Source organism: Podarcis erhardii, assembly GCF_964252035.2.
Source record: "Podarcis erhardii genome assembly, chromosome: 7".
NCBI lineage: Eukaryota > Metazoa > Chordata > Lepidosauria > Squamata > Lacertidae > Podarcis > Podarcis erhardii.
The window spans coordinates 69118810-69129493 of record NC_138511.1 but is presented as its reverse complement, the minus strand read 5'-3'; the positions used below and the strand labels follow the sequence as shown (position 1 = coordinate 69129493).

Genomic DNA, 10684 nt, shown 5'->3' with positions numbered 1-10684 from the left:
AACTTGCCTTTCTCCTCTCCAAGCTCCGTCATCGATCGCTCCCGGGGTTCCAGGGGGGGTTGTTTTTAAGTCCGAATTCTACTTTCCTCCTCCAGCTCAATCTCATATTCTTCACTCGTGAGGTTAAAAACTTGCCAAAATGATGTTACTCCGATCTTAGTTATCAGATCCTTTGCTTTGACCCTTCTACAATGGAGGGGGTGGCTGACTTCCTTTTTTGCGCCTCCCCCGCTCGCTCCGAAATTTTTAAAATTTTTGTCCCTCTTTTTAGTCCAAGTTCCAATTACTTACAGGTTGTTCTTTTAGGTCCGAATTTTCGAAGGAAGAAGCCAGCGCTCTCCGCCGAATGGCATGTGGCTTCGCACGGCAGGGATAGCAGAGGACTCAAAACACCACGCTTCTCCCCGGCACCCGATCCGTAGCCTTTAAAAAGGCTCCTTCACGAGTCGGGAGGGCGCTAACGGTGTCAGCCGAGTCTCCATGTCCACGGCCCCCGTGGCCGTGGTTTTTAAGGGTCCCCGCATCGCCGGTGCGGTAGGACCCAGCCCCTGCCGTGCAGGCTCCCTCCGGAGCTCGGAGGGAGTCCGCCATTCGGCGATGGCGCCGACCCGGAAGTCCCTTGCAGATATAGGATGCTTAAAGCATTGCCTCGTTCCCTGCATACCCTAAACAGTTCCTACGTTCTGCAGGAGAGAGCCTTCGCAGATACCATCAGGAGGCCCATTGCAAAATGCTGAAACCAGGCCTTCAGTGTGCTACAATGGCGGATCTTGGAGCCTCAAATTTCAGCAGTGCCTGCCCTGTGCGATGCCAAAATCCGGTGTCCCCAGCCTCTCGCCTTCCATTGGAGAGCCCATCAGACAAATGGTCCTCCTTCAATGCACCATCTAAAATCTTCCTCCCAGTTAGTATCTGTCTTTAGTCTGAATCGATTTTATGTATGCGCTGTTGTTGTTTTAAACCACAATTCTCTCTTTTTTTAAAAAAGAAAAAGTTTCCCATATGCAGTTGTTTTACATGTGCTATTGCACATTGCTTCGGGATGCCTCACGGGAAGTGATTCATAAATGAAATCATCTCCATCTATTACAGATCAGGAATTCCAATCGCCTCTTTTTGCCCTGGGGGAGGGAGGGGGCTATTGGTAAACAACTGGAAGTCAAAACTCCCGGCAGAGAAACCCCCCCGCCATGTACCAGAAGAGGACAATGATCTGTCAGAGCGTTGTGCCATTCTCTTTTTTATATATAATGTGCTTTTTTCACATGTGCTTCAGGTGTGGTGGTCAACACTCAACAAGTTGATGTGTGCAAACCCAGCAATCAACACACAGGCAGATAGGGGACATCTTGGTCTAAGGGAGAATTTCTTCAGAAAAAGAGCTGATCTCAAATCAGAGGGCTAAGAGGGGCTGCTGGAAGCCCCCTAGCCCCTTGTGCCACCTTACAACTGTTAAACTAATAGCGCAGCAAGCAAGGTGCCTAGGTATGGTTGCCAGGGCAGAGTCTACTATCCAAGCCAGGATCTGATTTCCTTGCATTATTTCAGCCTTAGTACAACACCCCTTAGGGGATGCCGGTGGCGCTGTGGGTTAAACCACAGAGCCTAGGACTTGCCAATCAGAAGGTCAGTGGTTCAAATCCCCGTGACGGGGTGAGCTCCCGTTGCTCGGTCCCTGCTCCTGCCAACCTAGCAGTTCGAAAGCACATCAAAGTGCAAGTAGATAAATAGGTACCTCTGTGGCGGGAAGGTAAACGGCATTTCCATACACTGCTCTGGTTCGCCAGAAGCGGCTTAGTCATGCTGGCCACATGACCCGAAAGCTGTACGCTGGCTCCCTCGGCCAATAAAGCGAGATGAGCGCCGCAACCCCAGAGTTGGCCATGACTGGACCTAAGGGACAGGGGTCCCTTTACCTTTACCTTACAACACCCCTTGGCTTAGGTGGGTATAGGAGAAGAGGAAAATTGGGGAGCAGTGTGCAGTGGTGTGTAAGGAAGTCTAACAAAGTTCTGATTTCCCAGCTGGGATAGCTCAGTCAGTACAGCATGAGACTCTTAATCTCAGGGCTGTGGTTTCGAGCCCCACATTGGGCAAAATAGGACCCTGGTGGTCCCTTCCAACTCTACAATTCTATGCCACTATGACTCCCCCCCCCCCCATTGCTTGGATGCTGGTCAGTAAGGCTGGTTAGAAGTGTGGCCTGGCAAGAGGGGGTGTGGCTGAGGAGGGGTGTGGCTTAGGGAGATAGAGAGGTCAGGAGGCCAAATTTGGTCCCTGGGGCTGAAGGTCCCCAAACCTTCTTTAAATAAATATGCTGCTATGCCCCCTTTCTGGGCAGCATTAGAGCAATTGTACTCCAAAGCTGTTTCTGCTGAAAAGCTTTAGATTCAGCACTAAATTAGAGGCAGTTGTTTGTTGTTTTGTTTATTTAACAAATGTATATCTCAAGTTTAAAAAAGAAAGAAAAAAATGAATTATTCATATTTTGCAAAGCACATACAGTGGTACCTCGGGTTAAGTACTTAATTCGTTCTGGAGGTCCATTCTTAACCCGAATCTGTTCTTAACCTGAAGCACCACTTTAGCTAATGGGGCCTCCCGCTGCTGCCACGCTGCTGGAGCACTATTTCTGTTCTCATCCTGAAGCAAAGTTCTTAACCCAAGGTAGTATTTCTGGGTTAGCGGAGTCTGTAACCTGAAGCGTATGTAACCTGAAGCGTATGCAACCCGAGGTACCACTGTAATTCCTTAGGATCTGTTGTTTTGACTGTTGTTATGCCTTCCAGCCATACTGCCACAGGCTGTGGGTCATAAGACTCTTAATCTCAGGGTCCTGGGTTTGACCCCCACATTGGGCAAATGATTGCTAGATCATGGTCCCTTCCAACTTTACAATTCTATCGTTCTATCATGTGCGTGCTGACAGTCATATGATGCACTCCACAACTGAGTTGTTTCTGGTTAAATAAATGTGAGCGAGGGAGAGTGGTGGCTGGTGCCCATTGGGGCTAGTGTTGTGGAACATAGAGAGGCTAAGAGAAGGTGGAGCCAGGGCCAAAGACGGGAGGAGCCAGCTAATAGGTGGAGCCTGCTGAGGCCAAGGAAGAGGAAGCTGATTGGCAGTGGTACCTCCCTGGGGAGGCAGGTGGGGGCTGGCTGAGGGCAGATTGAGTTTTGTGGGCCCAAATCAACCTGCCTCCACTGCTGGCACCTGACTGCAGCCCCGGGATCTACTTTGGTGTTTCTGCCGGCAAAGCTAGCTTAGCCTATGGCAGCATTGACAAAACCACCAGAGCCTGATTGAAGAGGAACATTTTCTCCCTGTTTTGCACTCGTCACTTTTATGTTGTGAACTGCCCAGATGAAGTGCAGTGTACAAATTTAATAAATAATAAAATTAAATACATGCACTCCCCCAGCCAATTACTGTACCTCTTTCTTCCATCCTTCCTAGTCTTTTCTATTCACTACTTTCTTTTTATCTCATTCCTTTCTATTTACAGCTTCTTTGCTTGTTCATCCCCAACACCACCACCATCAGGAGCAGCAACAAATCTTTGCCTCTTTTCCAGATTGCCTTTAACCTCTCCTCTGGCTCCCCCCCCCCCTTCTCCTTGTCCACAAACTCCTCTGTCTCCTGGCTACCTTTACTCAGCATGAAAGGGGCTGTTGGTGCTGGCATTAGTCCAGCCGAAAGGCTGTGGCCTTTGTCGGGCAGGCAAGGGAGGAGGCTCTGGGCAGGCTGTGGCACTGCAAGGCCCTTGCCCCCTGAAAGTGTGAAGGGTGAGGTCAATGAAGTATTTAATTCACTCTTCATGGGATCAGACGGATTTGCCTAACAAGGCTCAGACAGCCTTGGAAAAGCGGCTTCCGTATTATTTCTTGGTCTTTTGCCTCCCCTTTGTGGTCGAAAGGTGCAAGTGCAGAGCCGTCAAATTGGGGAGAAGGCATGCATGATGACAAAATGTTAGGCTGCAGACATGCTATTTTAAAGCACATTGGAAGCACCATCATTCCCTCGAAGAATTCTGGGCAAGGGAAGTTTACCCGTTCACCGAGTTACAACTCCCAGGAACCCTTACCAAATGGCCCAGAGCTGGTCCACCTCCTTCTCCATGGTGTTGCCTTTGTGGAAATCATTGGGGAAGAGGATGGGGTCAAAACTAGAATTAGTTGCCTCTGCCTGTCATTGGCCTCCTCCCTTTCCATCCGCCCTACCAGCCCCGTAGTGGTGGCTGCTTTGTTTGTGTAAATGGGGCTCTACCCCACTAACCTCAGTTGGCCTTCTGCCAGCAACCACCTGCCTGACTTCCTACTTACCTCCAGTCCACAGGGGTCGGGTGGGGTGGGGCTGGTTGCAATCTTCCTCCTCCTAAGTCTCAGCATTGCCCCATGTGGACTTCAGCAGGGAGAAAGGGAACAGAGACAAAACTAGAATGAACTAGCTCTGCCTGCTATTGGTTGGGGCTCCACCTGCCGTTAGCTCTGGCGCCCCCTACAGTTGGGCTCCCTGTCTTCTGCCCTATCAGTGTCAATGGGCACCAGGCGCTGTTGATGTTTCTCCCACCTGCCATTTTCTCTCTTATCCCCCACTCTCTCCTCCCCCCTCCCCCTATAATTTCCTTTTTATTCCACATAGCAGGAGAGAATGGCAGCTTCTGTGATGTCATGCTTACAGCCAGGATTTCATGATATTAGAATGCTGAGGTCACAATGCAAGAGGGAGGAATGGTTTCGTAGGTGGTGGACTTGACGCTGCAGGCACAATGGTTGAACGTCGTAAGAGCTCTCTGGTGAGATCCTGGGGGTTGATTTCTCGCAACTTCAGCAAGCCAACGGGGTTTGCCCTCCTTCTCTTTGTGGAGCAGCAGAAACCTTTCTGCCCGCTGACCTTTCTTCTCCCCAGAGAAGCAGTGGCAAATTTTGACTTGCAGGACCTCATCTCGAAAGCTTCTATGGCTGCAAGGATTGCATGTTCCCTTAGGTTCAAAGCTAGACTAAAGTTGAAATTAAAGTTGCAGTTTTCTTCATGCTTGTGGCATGACTGCAATCCTACGTTTAGTTACCAGGGAGAAAACAGGCCAAGCTTTCTGTTAGAAATGTTAAAGAACCCTCAAAACCCTGTTGCAAGGAGGTGTCCACTTACACTGCTTACACCACTTACACTGCTAGCATGAAGCAGGAACCCCATCAAATAAAAGGAAAGCAGTATTTGGCTTCTACTGGATTGCTTGCTTATTCTGTGACTTTGAGTACTTTCAGACTGCAGTAAATTTGCAGGTGGGATTCAATGGCATGCCAGCACATTCGGGTTCCACAGTTAAGGTGAATTTGCAGGTCTTGTGCAACCAATTCACTTCCCTAAAAATAAAATAAAACCCAGATCTTTTTGCAATAAGGAAAGTGGCAGGGAAATGCAATGGGAAAATGCTCAATAAAGAGGTGATCTTCAAGTGACCTTTCCCTGTGCTAATCTGTCACAAGCCATAGCAAAACTTGAAGGCCTCATTAGCACCTTATTCATTTGCTAGAGAAAGGAGGGCCTGGCAGTTGGCCTGGAGATCCTGTGGATGATGCCTTCACTCTTGCTCTGAAAACAAGTCCTGGATCTGCAGTTCCAACACATTTCCCCTCCATTACACCAGTTCTCGGCTCCCATCCCAGCACAATACACATTTGATATAGCTGAAATCCTTGTATCTCACTCACCTTCCAGTCCTTCCATCTTTCTGATGCTCCCCATGAGGCCAAATGATTTTTGTGGGGCTGGAGCAATTTGGAGAGAGGGATGTGAAGTTCAAGCATATCCTCCAATGGATGGGAATAAGGGCACATCCTTGTAACATCCCAGTTCTCATCTTACCAAGGATCATTTCCTCAACCCCCAGCATATTACACATCACAAAAAACCAGGTCCTGTCTGTTGTACGCTGCATATATTGACCCTACACTTGCCTGTTCTCCACTCACATAAAAAACCAACAATTTCTGTGCTTTGCATTAGAGATAGGTCAGAAAACCAAAGTCTTAGTAGATTGATTAGAAGGTTGTCGTTCTCCTAGGAGGGATGGGGACCCCCAGGCCCAGAATGTGGCCCTCAAGACCTCCCTGTCTGGCCCTTGGGACTCTTCTCTCCCTCCCTGCCACACCCCCCCACTGGTCCTGCTTTGCAGCCTCCTTGAGTGTTTTCGCCTGGATGGATTGCAACCTTGAACTCTGGCAGTGCCCCTTGCTTGCCAGGATGGAGGGTAGAGGTGTGTGGGTGTGGGTGGGTGTAAAACTCACATTCCTTCCCCTGCCCACTTTTGCTCCAGGCCCCACCCACCCCTAGCATGTGACCCCTGGAAGGTCACCCAGAATGCAATGCAGCCCTCAGGTGCAAAGAAGTGTTTTCTGCCCCTGCCCCTACTGCAACCTGTCAATATAGTTTAGCAGATGCAGCATGTAAAACAGCAGACTGTAACATCACAATGTTGTGTTTGTGTATTTGTATGGCTATGTGCTCCGCCCTTCCCTGGGTAGCGAGAAGTACCAGAGGCTGAGCTACTCAGGTCTGCCTTCCTGTTGGAGGACAGATCACTGGGGACTTGTGGCAGCTTTGCCATTTCCAAAATATGCAAGTACAGTGGTACCTCTGGTTACGTACTTAATTCGTTCTGGAGGTCCGTTCTTAACCTGAAACTGTTCTTAACCTGAAGCACCACTTTAGCTAATCGGGCCTCCCGCTGCTGCCGCCGCGGTATTTCTGTTCTCATCCTGAAGCAAAGTTCTTAACCCGAGGTACTATTTCTGGGTTAGTGGAGTCTGTAACCTGAAGCGTATGTAACCTGAGGTACCACTGTAGAGCATTGGGGCGACAGGCAGCACAGCAGCGCTCCTAGTGGCCAGAGTAGATAAAGCACCCTCCGATGATATGCAAAGGGTGGGGAAACGCAGCTTTCCAGACCTCTCTGTCTGGCTCTGGGGACTGTCCCCAGCCTCCTCAGCCACACCTCTTCTCCCCAGGCCATGGCCCTCACGGACCCTGCTGGAACATTTTTGCCCAGCTGCCGTGCCACTCACTTGCCTGGAAGGAGGACATGTGTCAGTGTGTGTAAAACTAGGCCACTGTTCAAAGGTAGAAATGGCATTTATTGCTCCCCCACACTTTTGCCTCTGGCCCTGCCCTCTACTGCCATTCACCCCCCATCAGGTATATGACTCTCAATATGAAAAAAGGTTCTCCCCTTATGATACGCACGTTCAATATGTTTAGCCTGCTCCCACAAGAGTCTTTGTGTTTTCTTGTCTCCCAGGTGGTTGACCTAGGTGGTCAGGGACTTATTACTGAAGCAGAAGTCCCCGAGATCAACTGCAGATATGTCACTCGTAGTCAGGTATTCTCCTCCCCCCCCCTCCCCTGCCTCTCCTCTCTAAGGCTCAGTCTCTTTGCTTGTTGTTTGACTTTATTCCAGAGCTCCCTGAACTTTCTTTTTTCCCCAGGTTTTGTTTTTTTAAGTTTTTATTGTTAAAATAATTCAGCATTAATACACACATATTGCGAATATACAAGCATACATTTCATACAGTCCTTAAAAATGTTCAAACATACCTACACTCAATCCCACAGATAATTCCTTTTTCCATCACCATCCACCACCCCTCACCCCACCTTTGTCTTAGACTTCCAATCTACTCAATTGCAATTTCTTTCCACTTCTATTGCTTTCTTTCATACACCTTTAACCTAATTTCATGCTTCTTTTTCTATTACACATTGTTATCCATCTTATTTAGTATTTCAGTATTTAAAACGGAACTTGTTTATTCTAATAGGAGTTCTGATTTTTCGATATGGTTTTGCAAGTATCCTTTAAACACCTTCCAGTCCCTGTCTATCTTCTCTTTTGAGATCCTTCCAATTTCTCCCATTGTTTTGGATATATTGTAGTACTCCAGTAATTTGGCAAGCCACTCTATTTTTGTCGGTATAATATCACTTTTCCAATTTTTCGCAATCAATAGCCTTGTTGCTACTGTTGCGTATAAATATAATGTCTTGTCTTCTTCCTTTAGACTTCCTGGTACTATTCCCAATAGAAAACCTTCCTAAATGAATATCTGAACATTTTTTTCATTTTGTTATATATCGTTTCCCAAAATTGTTTGATGTTTAAACAATTCCACCATATAAGTTTTCCACAATGGCCAAGCTGTTGGCTATTTTTTTCTGAGTCATGCAGAGTGATTCAGCAGTTTTACCCTCGAAGCCCTAGGAATGAAGTAGATGCCACACACAAGACTTTGAAGACGATTCTTTACTTGCAGGATGGCATCTATTTACAAGCAGTGTCATACATATATACTAAATCCGATGCAATGCCTTTTGCTCTCTTGAGCCCAAGAGAGTGTCTTCTTGCTACTTACTGTAAACTCCTGTGAAGCAGTCCAAGCTATAAATTATAGCTCTTCTGTCCTCACCAACTCCTCCAGACACAACGACTTCACACTCAGCAAAACATTGGCGAAACGGAGGAACAACCAGCCTTCCTCCAACTCCCACGCCTACCTAAGACACACACATGCTCACTTTTAAAGGGAGTTAACAAACTGTCAAGGCAATGATTCAGTGTTTCTGTGACCTTAGTTGGAGACACAAGATGTTGCATTGCATTGCATTGCATTGGTTTTCTTTCCCCCGGTACAATTTATTCTTTGTAAAATACATTTTCTAATGAATACAGTACAAATACTAACAGTGACCAAGCCAGAGTCGGCTCCAGATGTTTTGCTGCTTGAGGTGAAATAAAAGGTGGTTCCCTTCCCCAAGGCACAGACAGAAGCCAACTGGGTTGGTAAAAGGTAAAGGGACCCCTGACAATTAAGTCCAGTCACAAACGACTCTGGGGTTGCGGCGCTCATCTTGCTTTACAGGCCGAGGGAGCTGGCGTTTGTCCACTTCTGCAGACAGTTTTTTCGGGTCATGTGGCCAGCATGACTAAGTTCGCTTCTGGCGAAACCAGAGCAGCGCACGGAAACGCTGTTTATCTTCCCACCGGAGTGGTACCTATTTATCTACTTGCACTGTGTGCTTTTGAACTGCTAGGTTGGCAGGAGCTGGGACCGAACAACAGGAGCTCACCCTGTCACGGGGATTTGAACCGCCAACCTTTCGATCGGCAAGCCCAAGAGGCTCAGTGGTTTAACCCACAGCGCCACCCACATCCCTCAACTGGGTTGGTAGCTGACTATTACTCCAATAGTGGGGAAGAGCAGTGCCTTCTACTGCAGTTGAGGGCAGAAGTCTAGCCTAGGGGGTACATAGCACTACAGCTCTGGACACTGCACAGACATCAGAATCTGCCACCTGAGGCTGCTGCCTCACTCTGCCTCATTGCAGGGCTGGCCGTGGGCCAAGCAGATGTCCATGGGAAGCTTACAAGCAGGACATGAGCTGGTGTTCCCCAGCATTCATAGACATGCTGACTCAGATACTGGAGGTATTGCACAGCCATTGTGGGATTTTAATAGGCTTCGTAAAACCACAAACTCAGTGCAGGAACCCCCCCAATCATCTTCAAATGCAATGTCGGTTGAGTCATGCATGTTTCCTCCAGTGTAAAAAAAAGAAAATAAAGGATATAAACAAACCTTTTCAAGGACCACTTGGTTTGATCTCTGGCTTTGCTTTACAGTAAAATCTCCTTTTTTACTAGACCAGCTGGAATCATTTAACTCTTTTGCTAATACCAAGGTGGTTCTGTTGCCTTCCCTTGCCGTGTTAAGAGCTAAACTCTTGTCAACATGCCTATTATTCTGGGAGACATATTATGCAGCAGATTACATTGATGATAGGAGCAAATATTAGACTTTTTCCAGTGTTGATAATATTTAATTGGATTGAGGACGATGTGTCTGCAGAACAGATATCTTAAAAAAAAAAAAAAGTCTTATTGAACCCAGAGTAGTATGGGTGAGAAACTGGAAATGCCCTCATGTCGCATCTATATGGGAAATGGAGAGGCTGAGTCAGTCCATCAGAGGAATGACATGGTCTATACAGTGGTACCTTGGTTCTTGAACTCCCGAAACCATTCGAAAACCATTCGAAAACCAAGGCGCAGCTTTCTGTTGGCTGCAGGAGCTTCCTGCACTCAAACAGAAGCCATGTCGGACATTCGGCTTCCGAAAAGCGTTCACAAACCAGAACACTTACTTCAGGGTTTGCGGCGTTCAGGAGCCAATTTGTTCAACAACTAAACCATTCAAGAACCAAGGTACCACTGTAATGCGAACTTGGTTGATTGGGTGGTCATACTTTGTAAATTATTGTAACACAAATCTGAGAAATATCAGCTTGAAATATGTTCATTTATGTACATAAGATTTGTGGAACTCTCTAAATAAATAAATACAATAAAGAAGAGATCTTCTTTATGCAGCTCTTAAGTGCATTGCAATATTTTGTTTTAAATATTTTTTTTAAAAAAAGGTTTGCTCAGCTTCTAGCTGTTGTTGGGCCCAATACGTCAAGTTAAAAACAAAACAAGTTAAAAACAAACAAACCTTGGACTGAAAGGGTGAGGCAAATAAAACTGTTTTCAAAAATGCTTTAAAACCACTCTTGAACAAAGCAACTTTTGAGCAAAATTTAAGCAGACCACCTTTCTCGTTTGTTTATTTATTTATTACACTTATAAAC

The 10684-nt window shown here is 46.9% G+C and overlaps 1 protein-coding gene across 2 annotated transcripts in view; it reads left to right on the top strand.

Moving 5' to 3' along the window:
- Positions 1-4707: 4707 nt before the first annotated feature.
- CATSPER4 (cation channel sperm associated 4) overlaps positions 4708-10684 on the top strand; it is a 35248-nt gene continuing 29271 nt past the window's right edge. For both annotated transcript variants that reach the window (XM_081869129.1, XM_081869128.1), the window contains exons 1-2: positions 4708-4796; positions 7299-7379. In XM_081869129.1, coding sequence (XP_081725255.1) covers positions 4770-4796; positions 7299-7379 — 108 coding nt within the window. In that variant the 5' untranslated portion in view covers positions 4708-4769. The remainder of the gene's footprint in view (positions 4797-7298; positions 7380-10684) is intronic.